At 45.5% G+C, this 12,470-nt stretch overlaps 1 protein-coding gene across 1 annotated transcript; it reads right to left on the bottom strand.

The window, feature by feature from the left end:
- Positions 1–3,360: 3,360 nt before the first annotated feature.
- On the bottom strand, positions 3,361–11,712 carry CASS4 (Cas scaffolding protein family member 4). Its single transcript, XM_018560685.1, has 7 exons — positions 11,290–11,712; positions 10,056–10,157; positions 9,436–9,579; positions 7,069–8,403; positions 5,562–5,639; positions 5,257–5,337; positions 3,361–3,837 (listed from the first exon to the last, which is right to left on the bottom strand). Exons 1-7 carry the CDS (start codon positions 11,710–11,712, stop codon positions 3,421–3,423), a joined length of 2,580 nt encoding a protein of 859 aa, XP_018416187.1. The 3' UTR covers positions 3,361–3,420.
- Between the last annotated feature and the right edge of the window lie 758 nt (positions 11,713–12,470).

Here is a 12,470-nt window from a genome sequence, read left to right as displayed (position 1 = left end):
CTCTCCCTTTTTGTCTCTCTCTGCTGCTGAGTGAAAAGGCTGAGTGTATACAGAGCACTAAATAGTTACTGTCTGTCTGTTTTGGGGAACCCATTAGAGGACACCCTGTTAGTCAGGGACCTGAGTTTAGGGTTGTTTTTTCAGACAAGCAGATGTTTTGTTGGTTTGATGCTCTGGAGTCCCTGTACAAAGCCCTCCCCATCTACCATAAAACTCTGCTCCTTCGCTGCCCTTCACACCAGTCACAGTATGTTTTATGGGCCAACTCAGGCCGGAACGCACTGGATCGCATTGCGGCTGGCTCACTTTGTTTTGGGGCGGGAGGAGGCGTGGCGGTGCATTGAACTCAATGGCACCGTAGCCACGCCCTGTATATATAGTATATTTATATATGTTTTTTCAAATGATCTTTTAATTGTTTATAATAATATAATTTCCTGGCTGCCACAACTGTGATACACATTTAGATAGAATGACTTATAACAAGATATTATGTGCCTCGGAACTGATGACAGAGTTGACTCGACCACTTCCTCTGACCTATATTATATATATATATCATGGCAGCTGAAATGAATTGGCTCATACGTATTGGCTGATTGGCAGCTGTTCATCAGAGGCGTTGACTTCCCATTGTGACCTGTGGCGGCTTGTTTACGTCCGTTGGGGCCACACCGAATGATATTTTCATATCAGAGGAAATAAAACAATCTGGGAGACGACACATTTCACGGGACGGCTTTATATTAAATACACATTTCTGTCACAATACACATACAAAGAAAATAGAAAGTCTGTACACATTTCATTTTAAAATAAAACCTTTACAGTATATGGATGAGCCATTGTGCCGCCATTTTGGACTCCCGACTTATAATGAGAGCAGGCCGGTGACGGGTATGGCAATGGATCTTCACAGACTGTTCATTGAAGAAAGCACCGAGGGTCTGCCGAGGCGCAACGAGATACAATCAGAAGGGACCGAAATCTGCCCCAAGCTGGCCAATATGCTGGTGGTGAGTGGAAGCCGCTGGGCTCATTCATTTCATGTAATGCTGTGCCACCCTTGTGCGGGCGCAGGCTATATCTTACAAACCTGACGGGCATATCAATACATTGCGTGCAATAAGCAATGCTGCTTTACAAAGTCCATGTTCCACTTCAACCATTTGTTTTGTTTGGGATAGAGCGGGTAGGATTACAATCACTGTTGGTGTTTACTGCTGTCCAGAGTGCGTGCCAGAGTAAATCTGCTGTACATTTCTGCAATATATGCGCCTTTGCCTGTGGTTTTTGCCTTTAAAGACACTGCAAGAAGAGAAAAATATTTGATGATCTGCCAGACAACTGCAGCATGTACCTGAGGCTATTTGGGAGGGGGGCACACTTGAAGTTACAGAGGAGTATAGCAGCACACCTGGAGACATGGGGGTGCTTAGAGGTGCATTAAGGCACAGGGGTCGCCGGAGACATAGGAGTGCGCAGGGGTCATTGGAGACACAGGAGTGCATGGGGGTCATTGGAGACACAGGAGTACATGGGGGTCATTTTAGACACAGGAGTGTACAGGGGTCATTGGAGACACAGGAGTGTACAGGGGTCATTGGAGACACAGGAGTGTACAGGGGTCATTGGAGACACAGGAGTGTACAGGGGTCATTGGAGACACAGGAGTGCATGGGGGTCACTTGAAGCGCAGGAGTGAACAGGGGTCAGTGGAGCACACAGGAACGCACAGGGGACACTGGAGGCACAGGAGTGCAGAGGGGACACTGGAGACACAATAGTGCAGAGGGGTCACTGGAACCAAAAAAGTGCACAGGGGCCACTGGAGACACAGGAGCGCATAGAGGTCACTGGAGACATAGGAGCGCATAGGAGTCAATGGAGACACAGGAGCGCACAGAGGTCACTGGAGACACAGGAGCGCATAGGAGTCAATGGAGACACAGGGGGTCACTTGAGACACAGGAGTGCACATGGGTCATTGGATACAGAGGAGCACACAGGGGTCACTGGAGACACAGGAGCGCGCAAAGGACACAGGAGTGCACAGGGGTCATTGGAGACACAGGAGCACATAGAGGTCACAGGGAACATAGGAGTGCACAGGGATTATTGGAGACACAGGAGCACACATAGGCCACTGGAGACACAGGAGCATATAGGAATCATTGGAGACACGGGGTCACCGGAGACACAGGAGCGCACAGGGGTCACCGGAGACACAGGAGCGCACAGGGGTCACTGGAGACACAGGAGCGCAAGGGAGTCACTGTAGACCCAGGTTTGCATAGGAGTTACTGGAGACACAGGAGTCACTGGAGGCAGCACAGGGGACTGAAGCAGAAGGGTTCGGATTAGGCATAGTGAGTTGTTGCTCAAACCTTCAGCAATGCGTCGCCCGGTCCTGTAAGCGAGCACCAGTCAGAAATGCTGTCTCCTGATTGGCTGTAGTGCCGGCACTTTGGGTAAAAACGGAAAGTGTTAGCAACCGTGTGGGATCCATGCTGAGGCTGAGGTGAGTGTAATACGGTGTCAGCCCTGGCCAGTTGTCTTTTTGTTAAACTACTGAATCCCTCCCCCTCTCCTCATCACCACAATATAGAGAGTAATTGCTCTGTAGCCTAAGGTAAGAACTAGGCGGACTCCTTGAGCTAACACAGGAAGTGTGCAGAGGACACAGGACAGCTCTGAATTCCTGACACAATTAACAGGTATTTTTTGCATTTATGAAACAGAAATAACAAAATGAATCCAATGGTGAATTTAACAAACCAAAAGGAAGCAAATAAAAGAAGTTAGGGATCACATACCTCTGGCAAAAAGATTTCCCAGACAGGAAGTGAAGTAAAATCTGCAGCGGGGACACAAACAGCACTAAAAAGCAATCTGCCTGTATTGCTGTTAGAAATGTACCTCACTTCCTGTCTGGAGATATCCCTCTAAAGGTGCCCCGGATAGCAGTTAAAACCTGAAAGGGGTTCTAATTCTTCCGCCCGCCATCCAAAGCCCCCCCCCCAAAAAGTTCTGGACAAACACTTTAACTCTTAAACCTTGTTCTTTGATCATTGTCCAATACCTGGCCAATGTTTACGTTTGTTGGTAAGTGACCATGTATTGTTCCTTGCTTGTTTGGCCGCGTTGTTGGCACTTATCCAGTCATAAGGCGGCACTTCAGCTCATGAAGGTCTTCAGACTATGGTCACTATTTTTGTCATAAAAATCCATATTGCGGCGCCATATCCATATTGCGCAATATGGAAATCCATATTGCGGCGCCATATTGCGGACCTCAGCTCATTATGACCGCGGTCTTTGAACTTTGATCGTTTTTTTTCCTTCACTACCCCAAAAATATCCATTTTTTTGGTTCCGAGAAGAAGTCAATAAATAAAAAAGTCAACAGACGGGCCCCTGTCATTCCAGCATCGACCTGAAAAGCTGCGTGTGATTGGACAGCTCGGCCGTCCTGTGCTGCAGCTCCAGCATGGCGGCCGTGTTGGGGTACTGAATGGCGGCCGTCTTGGTCGCCAGCGCCAAGCTCTTCAGCAGGCCGCACAGTTCGCTGCTCTTGTAGAGGACGTCGTTGCGTGCTTCGCCGACCCTCACGTCTTGGCACAGCATGTCCACCAGCTTCTGCCCGACCATGATGATGAGCTTGCCGTGGGTGATGAAGACCTCGGGCGTTTCCTGTTTGCTCAGGCTATCGCCGAAGACTCGGATGGCCTTCTGGAGGGCGCCAAAGTATAGGTAGCACTGATTGGACAGAGCTAGTTTCTTGACGGAATCGTGTTTTTGGAGGATGTCTGGTTTATTCGGAGGTACCGGCGGAGCCTGCAGAGGAAGAAAATATATATTTCTGTTTTGTATTATATTTTTTTATGGAAGATCAAAAGCTTAAATTATTTTTAACAGGTCTATTCACAAAAGGGTGAAGGGTTTGGAGAAGGCAAGAGAACAATCTAGATCAGGGGTGCCCAAAGCGAACACTGGTAGATTGCGATCGGCTCACTGACCTGTGTCCTGTCCTCCCGCGGTGCTCGTGCGGCTGAATGTGTCAGACGCCGCAGACAGGAAGGGGCGAGACACCTTTTCCAGGCTGCACATTCGGCCACATGAGCACCGCGGGAGGACAGGGCGTCTGCGCACGAGAGGATACCCGGGAAGCTGCTGTAGTGCAGAGGTAAGAAAAGATAGCCAGGAGAGAGCAGAGAAAGCGAGAGAAGAGACAGCAGATATAAACAGGGGAGAGAGAGAAGAGACAGCCAAGAGAGAGGGCCGGTTCACTCCACAAAGTCTGCGTTCCAGAGTGTTCGGCCTCTAGAGCGCACTGGAACGCAAGCCAGCCAGCTCCCTGCGATCAGGGGCAGAAGGGGGCATGGCGGTGCATTGAAGTCAATGGCACCGCAGCCACACACCCCCCGTCTGCAGTGCGATCGCCCGCACCCGGAACGCAGGCACATTAATGGCCCAGTGCGATCTGCAAAAATAGCAGCATTTTTGGTTGGTTGATAGACCTCATTGAGCTTGCCATTTTAAAAGTAGATCTTCAAATGAAAAATTGTGGGCGCCCCTGATCTAGGGCAACATCGCTGAACTGGACAGCGAGCCGAATTGGAGAATTTTTCCAGATCAGCTATGTTCCCCTAGATTGTTCACTTCTCCAGCCTTCTCCAAACTCTTCACCCTTTCGTGAATAACCCTGTTAGTTTTCGATAGCTAGGAAAGGGTTAATCTTAGTAAATAAGAAGCAATAATTAGCGTTTTTTTAATAATTATTTCAGTGCCAGTTAGTCTTATTTCATCAGCTTGGTCTCATGGGACTTAATTTGTAAAAGTTCTGTCCAGCTTGTAGCCATCTTATATTATCAGCTTGGTCTCATGGGACTTCATTTATAAAAGTTCTGGCCGGCTTGTAGCCATCTTATATTATCAGCTTGGTCTCATGGGACTTCATTTATAAAAGTTCTGGCCGGCTTGTAGCCATCTTATATTATCAGCTTGGTCTCATGGGACTTCATTTATAAAAGTTCTGGCCGGCTTGTAGCCATCTTATATTGCCAGCTTGGTCTCATGGGACTTCATTTATAAAAGTTCTGGCCGGCTTGTAGCCATCTTATATTGCCAGCTTGGTCTCATGGGACTTCATTTATAAAAGTTCTGGCCGGCTTGTAGCCATCTTATATTATCAGCTTGGTCTCATAAGACTTCATTTATAAAGTTCTGGCCGGCTTGTAGCCACACCTCACTTACTTTTGATAAACGCGTAACACTTTTCTCTGTCGGGTCTTCACTTGTGTATATGCGTGAATCCGGCTTTAACCATCCTTTTCTCTAAAAGAAAAAAAAAAAGCAACAAGATTTCATCAGACAACGGCCAACAATGTCTCTTCCAGCTCTGCTCCACCAGGGGGCACTGTGTTTCTGTAGAGCTATACATATATCATCCAATCCTGGACGCATATATTCACGCCAGTTATTACATATCTAATAGGTTTATGAATACAATATTATGTAGAAAACATCATTGCCAGTGGTTGGCAGGATGTAGCCGTTACCTTTTCTTCGGGGCTGGTTTTACGTTCAAGCTGCTGCATTGAGGACAACTGCTGCATGTTCTCAAAGTCTTCTTTTTTCTAGAAAAGAGAAATACATTTGAATATCGATTTTTTTATTTTTAGTGATATCAGAATGAGGTAGAGAAGGAAGTGAGCGGTCTGCTTTATCTAGTAAGCATTGGTGGTGACACAGATGCTACAGTTGTATGCTGGCAGAGACCAGGTTGGTCAGTGCGGCTGTAAATTATTTGTGGGCATAGTCAGATGAACATCAGAGTTCAGTTTATTGCATTTTATCAACCCCAAACTAATGTGATTGTCTCAGTAGCTTGCTAGTCAAATCTCTTAATGTCTTCCGGAATTGTCCTGGCTATCATGACGAAATGGTCAAGGTCATCAGGTGTGGCGCGGGGTTTATCCATGACCAGTGCTTGCAAAGATTAATTGTCCCATTAACCAGCTTGGGCTGGGGTGGGGAGGAGACCCAAGCTGTGTTGCTGTAGTAGAGGAAAGTCAGGTAACCAAACTGGCTTTGCTATCTAGAGGGCTGGGTGAATCTTGGGACTGGGCTGAAACGTATATCCTCTGGCAGCTAAAACAGCTTTCATACATGTATTTCACTGTGTGCTTGCTAGCCTGGGTTGTAACGGAAGGTGCACCACTGTGCCCACAAAGCAGTCAAAATTACACCCCGACTACACCCACTGGTACATATAATATTAGGTTTGTTCTCTTTTTTTTCTCCTTTGAAGAGTAGACTTTGAGCACCATCAACCAGAGACACTTGTTGTTTTCTAAGGAACCCATCCCCAGCCAAGTCATAATTAAAGTAATGCTCAAACCAATTGCAGTGGCTGAAACAACCAAGGTGTGCATGTGCACCCTAAAGCTGGTGATATACAGGTCAGCTGTCATGAGTTGAGTTGAGAATTGCCTGTACATGGTCATGATTCTTGACACTTCATGAGCATGGTGGGAGACCTAAAACCATGGGTGCTCTAATATTCAAATTATGACACTTCCCAAAAACATCAAGGATGGGTCTGCTTCCCAAGCCTTCCTAGTGGACAGTGGTACCACTCATCACACCGATAGGCCAGTAGGAAGGTAAGGGAACTCTTGACCACTTCATGATGTGCCAACCGTTGGATTAGATTGCTCCAGGTTTCAGGTCTCCCATGGTGCATGTGGTTGCCTGCATTTTCTCCACCTTCAACTTTAAACAGCGAGCAATAATTTGTAAGATTTGCCTATGAGATCTCATATGAGAGCTCATGTTTATATGTTTCCTGTTTGCCTGGAGCATTGCTTGAATGAGTGGCAACTAATAAGATCAAAGTAAAAAGACCCTTGTACTGGAATTGATCAATATAAAAAGAGCAAAAAATGTAATCTATATTGGTTCTGGAAAACTGGAGAAAAACATTACAATTTTTGGTCACATTTGCCAAATATACTGCTTGCAATAGACCTCTTCAGTATCAAATACACCGGATGAAGTACTAACCTGCAGGTACACATATCCGCTGTCTTCTACAGATTTCTGTTTTGGCAGCTGGTACTTTTTATCTTTGCCTTGTTCTTCTGACCGGTTTATACAGAATTCCTGAAGGACCTTTGTGTCTGGTCGTGTTGGCACTTGAGGTTTCCGGGACAACGTATATCCTTTTTCAGATTTTGGCCTTTTCTCTTCTTGCTTTTTGAACAAAAGCTTTCCGTTGGCAATAATGATGGACACAAATCTCTTAATGTCTTCCGGAATCGTCCTGGCTACCATGACGAACTGGTCAAGGTCATCAGGTGCGGTGCGGGGTTTATCCATGACCAGTGCTTCCAAAGACCAGTTGCAAAGATTAATGGACTCTTGGTTCTTGGAAAGAGTCAGGAAAGAATCTGAGAGAGTTTGCAACTGGTTGTTAATCCTGAGTTGGATGTTAACGTCCGTTAAGTGAGCTGTGCTGGCTTTGATGGTCCGGGCAAAGTCGATGAATTGCCTCAAAGAAGAGATGATGCTATTGACAGCTCTGTGAATGTCCTCGAGGTTTGATTCCATATTTCCCTGCAGTCTCCACTTACTGCTCACGAAGATCATTAGACTTGCAATGGAACTGGACACCCGTTCTTGCAGTTCAGTTATGTTCTTGATAACTACTTCTAGTTCTAGAATCACTTCACTTGAACTGTCTTCAGAAGTGGAAAAGGTCACAGACTCGCTAGAATTTGTAGATGAAGTAGACAAAGTGCTGGTTCGACTTTCTGAACTTGACACAGATAACCTGTCGTATTGAGGCTGATGTAGAGAGGGTTTGTTGTCCTTCGGTAGCGGTGGCGGAACATCATAAATCTGATCACTGCACACCGGGCTACTCACTTCTAGCTTTGGTGGAGACCCAACTGCCGACCCTCTTGGTATATCATAAACATTTTCCTTGGAGTCAATCTTCTCCGTCTTTGGTTTCCCGAAGCTCGATGAGCCTTTTTGTAAGCTTCCATTCTGATACAAAGGGGAAGTGTCACGAGAAGCTGGAATATCATAAAGACATTGACTGGCTGCTATTGACTTATTGGGCGGGACGTCATATATTTGATTAGTCGGAGAGCTGCTCTCTGTCTTGGAATGAACCGGCCCATATCGAGTTGGCGGCACATCGTACACCATATTTCGATCCATGGATATCTTTCGGCCGTTGGGTTTTAAAATGTTTCTCTCAGGGGACAAAGGAATATCGTAAATCCAGTCAGACTTGCGAGGATTTGGTAGGGTGCTGTATTGGAAAGCAACAGGTGGTGTGTCACTCCTGTTCGTCTGAACCAGCGCTCCAGTCGGTGGGATATCGTATACCTGAAAGAGATATGAAATGGTCAATATATATTTTCCACCTAGGAGGTGGCACATGGGTCTTATATGACACCTATAAAAGTTCATAACATGAAGCAGAATGATCTGCAACAGATCTAACATGTTTGGTGGTTATATTGAACAAACTGTGGAAGCTGTGACCAAAAAATGCAAACAGAGGTCAAAAGACAAGTCAGTAATATTGTCTGTCATCTCCCTAAAGGTAACCCTTTCCCCATTATTGACTTGCCCTGCCTTGTTTTGCACTCTCCAAGAAAAAGTCTTAAACAAGGTGATAGACACGGATCCTTGGCTGATCAATACTGGCTTGGGTTTGGACGCTCTCCACAAATCAGGGGTTCCCCCACGAGGTATGGGTCATCCAAATTGAGAAGATTTCATGCAGATGAGCCAACGAGTGCCCCAGACTAACATCTCAAGTCCAGAGGAAATAATAAAACACTTTGGACTCTTAAGACGTGCAGGGATGGCCATCTTGTTGGAGGCAGGGCTTTGCTTCCTTATGTCAGAGCTGCCCTGATGACTGGTGGGGGGGTATTCAAGAAGAAGCAGGAGAGGTGGAGGAAGCACAAATCTACAGAATGAATAAAGCAGTAGCAGGGAGATACTTGCACTGCAGGTTCTCAGGTACAGCTTCCATTCCAGCAAGGAGAACAGTGATCAGCACAGTAGTACCCTCACCAAATATCACTCCAAGTCTAGTGAGACTTGCAGCCAGAAGCAGCAGTGCCTTAGATTATCTCACACTTCAGATATGTGATGCTATCAGCACAGGAGGAATTTAGTAAAAAATGGTAATTCAATATGGACTGAAATACTTCCTCCTGCCTACAACAGACTGATGACATTATTTTAGTCTAGGCAAAGTCACCGACTGGAACTCAAAGACGGCTTTTTTAAATAAAAGTACTAGCTTTTTTATTATTATTATTATACTGTTGTTTTATATTGTGCCATATCAGAAAGTGATTATTGCAGACTTTAAAACGTATTAAAGTATCCTCTTTAACCTACAATGGAGGCTTTGGAGGCCTTGGGGTTGCTCTTTTCTGGGGTGTCTGGGCTTGATGGGATGTCGTAAATTTGCTGCTGTTGACTTTGCTCCATTGCTAAGAGAAATGGCGACCGCCCATTGATCGGTGATGGGGTTCTACCCCTCTGCAACAAAATAAGTAAGAAATTCAAACAAAACCATAAAGAACATTTTTTTTGCAAGTCTGGTCAACAGTGGCTTCAGTAACTGAATGAATCAATAGGTGGGCATCCATAAATTCAAGTAGAACCTCTACGAAAGCCGTCAATGGAACTTCCTGGTTACTTTCCATCTTCCCATATTCTTTAAATATTGCTAGGGAAAGAGGCAGTGAAACCTTAACAATGGTCCCTATAGAATGACTCCGGAGGACCCTGGAAGTTCAAGTCACAGGTGGGAACCAACAGAGGGACTAAAGGTAGGTAGACCTCCTTGCAGTGGTCAAAGACAGCTGTAGAGATCTGGTTGGGTTCAAACCCTACCTCATTGCACTAGCAAAGTAAAAACCAATCAGGGAAGCATTCTTATTTGTAGAAAACAAACACTGACTGGAATCATTTTCAAGTTTAAAATAAAAAATAGGTTTACAGCTGCATGGTACCTGTGTGGAGGGTGTTGTGTTCAGCTTGGAGGGTGGGACATCGTACACCTCTGTCTTGCTTATGCTGGACGCCTTGGAGGCTCGTGGGAGAGTGAACAAATGCTGCGTGCCAAGAAAGAGACAACAAGAAAAGATGAAATTATATAATGATTTTACTTTTATGGACCCATCAAGACAAGTAGATATATCTGAAATTCATTTTGAAAAGCCTACTAAATTTGAGCAGAGGTATCTTCAAGCAACTCTGTATCTCTGTTGCTATACAGGTTTGAGGACCTTTCTGTACATATTTCTTATGTGTTTTCAGTCATTTTTGTTTTAGGTTTCCTGCTTTTTTAAAGGCTCAGTGGCGTATGACCTGTACATTAGAGGCTTAAACAGCTTGTTCCTCACAAGATACAAAAAAGAAAAACAGCATTTCTATAAATAAAAAATTTTGCTGACTGATGAGGAAAGCAGGACAGGAATGCTTCTCTACCCGCACGGAGCCTGAAGTGGAGAGGCCTGCGCACCGTCCCGTTTCTGGCTCCTGTGGGGACGCAACCCAGCTGCTCCGAAACAGCTGAATATGTCAAGAGCTTAAACATTTGTGTGGTGCAACATCCCGGAGCATCAGTTCAACGAGGCACCCACAGCGCTTTACGGAGGTTACTGTTACAACCTTGTGAGCACACATTATTGTTATTGTAAAGTTGTCAAAGACATGTGTCCATTGAATGCAACCAAAAGATACAAAAACCTTGCATCCTCGGAGCCCAAAAACTGCAGGCTGTCCAGAAGAAGGCAGCCTCTGGTTTGCTAAACCTGTTTGGATAGGTCACCCTCTCTCCCTGGCTGGATGAGCAAGGTGTCATTGGCAGTCGCTGCACAATATCACCACCAGCAACAGAGCAACAACTAGCTCATTCAGCCATCGGGGGAGCAAGGCATGTACTCTGCCCGGTATAGCAATCACGTCGTCGGTGAGTTGTCACCCGCATCACGATTACTAGTACACTGTGGTCCTTATAAAAGTGTCATCCAGTTTGCCCTAATAGAGGAAAAATCCTTTCTAATCCCCAGAGGCATCAGGACACTCCCCAGATCAACATCCCTAGATCACTACTAGAAATTCTTATCTTCCTTGGCTCCATCTAGTGGTGAGAATGCTGTGCAAATGGGATTCAGCCAGTGCATGGCTAGGTGGATGATTTATAAATCCTCCCCTTGGTGACATCTATCTACATAACCTTACCTGATTGGAAGAGCTGTTGGCTTTATCATAAATTATTTGTGCAGGAGATGACAGCGGAGTCTGATAGATGTCCCCAGGTGGGGTCTTTGGTGTCGTCGGGGTGATATACAAGTTTCCCATCTGCTCATACATAGATCCACCCTCCGTCTTGGGTGCCGAGGGTACCTGGTAGATGTTTTGCTGGGTCTGCTGCCTCCCGAGGGAATTATAGGTGGAGTGTGCCAAAAGAGAGTCATTCTGCGGGATGGTGAAGAGCTGAAGGCGATTGGCCGGAGCAAGGCCTTGCCGCCCATGTAGATAGCACCGCCACCAACCTTCGCTGCCGAAGACGTTCTGTTCCAACACAGTCAAGATGTCCCCTTTGCGGAAGGCAAGCTCATCTGAGCACTCGGCCTTATTATCGTACAACGCTTTGGCCAACATGTTCTACGGGAGAAAGACCATGTTGGGTTAGTTTTCATGGAACTGGACTCTGGGTATTCTCAGGCTAAAACAATGTAGTACTTTTCAAAACTGAATAGTGTTTATGTGTGAAGCTTCATTATATGGTTTATACCAAAAGCATCTATGAAACACAATCTCATCAATCTCTGGGTATACATAAAAGTTTCAGGGCCTCTGATCCTACAAGAAGACATGTTCTACACACTGATGATTTACCATTAGTAATCCCATAGACAACCTGTCCTAAAGCTAGCAAATACTTTTGATTGGGTAATTTAAGCCAGTTTTACCAAATACAGTAATACAGTACAAGGTCTATCCTACAGGGTTAAACCCAATGGAAGATTTCCCCTCACCTCCCATACCTTCCATGATTCGAGAAAAGAGGGACACCTTCCAACACAATGTACTTGGATACACGACACAACGGACACACCACCATTTATATATTACATAGTTACATAGTTACATAGTATTTGAGGTTGAATAAAGACACATGTCCATCAAGTCCAACCTATTGTGTGTGTGTGTGTGTGTAAAGATCCCCGAGTCATCTCGTTTTTAGGAGTACTTGTACCCCTGTATATTACCGTTTCTCAGGAAATCGTCCAAAAGCTTCTTGAACGATTCCACACTATTAGCTGAAATCACTGCTTGTGGCAACGAGTTCCAGACCCTAACCGCGTCCCCCCCCCCAGTTATATAAAGTCGATGGACACACCCACAGTTATATATTG

The sequence above is a fragment of the Nanorana parkeri genome, unplaced genomic scaffold (assembly GCF_000935625.1).
Source record: "Nanorana parkeri isolate BGI_ZX_2015 unplaced genomic scaffold, ASM93562v1 scaffold474, whole genome shotgun sequence".
NCBI lineage: Eukaryota > Metazoa > Chordata > Amphibia > Anura > Dicroglossidae > Nanorana > Nanorana parkeri.
Note: the sequence above shows the minus strand (reverse complement) of the source record. Positions and strands in the feature narration are given on the sequence as shown.

Bases quoted from the DNA above. Each gene is read 5' to 3' on its own strand.
- CASS4 (XM_018560685.1), bottom strand. From the start codon at position 11,712: ATGTTGGCCAAAGCGTTGTACGATAATAAGGCCGAGTGCTCAGATGAG. The intron at 8,404-9,435 runs GTAGGTTAAAGA...TATCTCTTTCAG, and splicing joins AGGCCTCCAAAGCCTCCATT to GTATACGATATCCCACCGAC. The intron at 5,640-7,068 runs GTTAGTACTTCA...TCTCTTTTCTAG, and splicing joins GCGGATATGTGTACCTGCAG to AAAAAAGAAGACTTTGAGAA.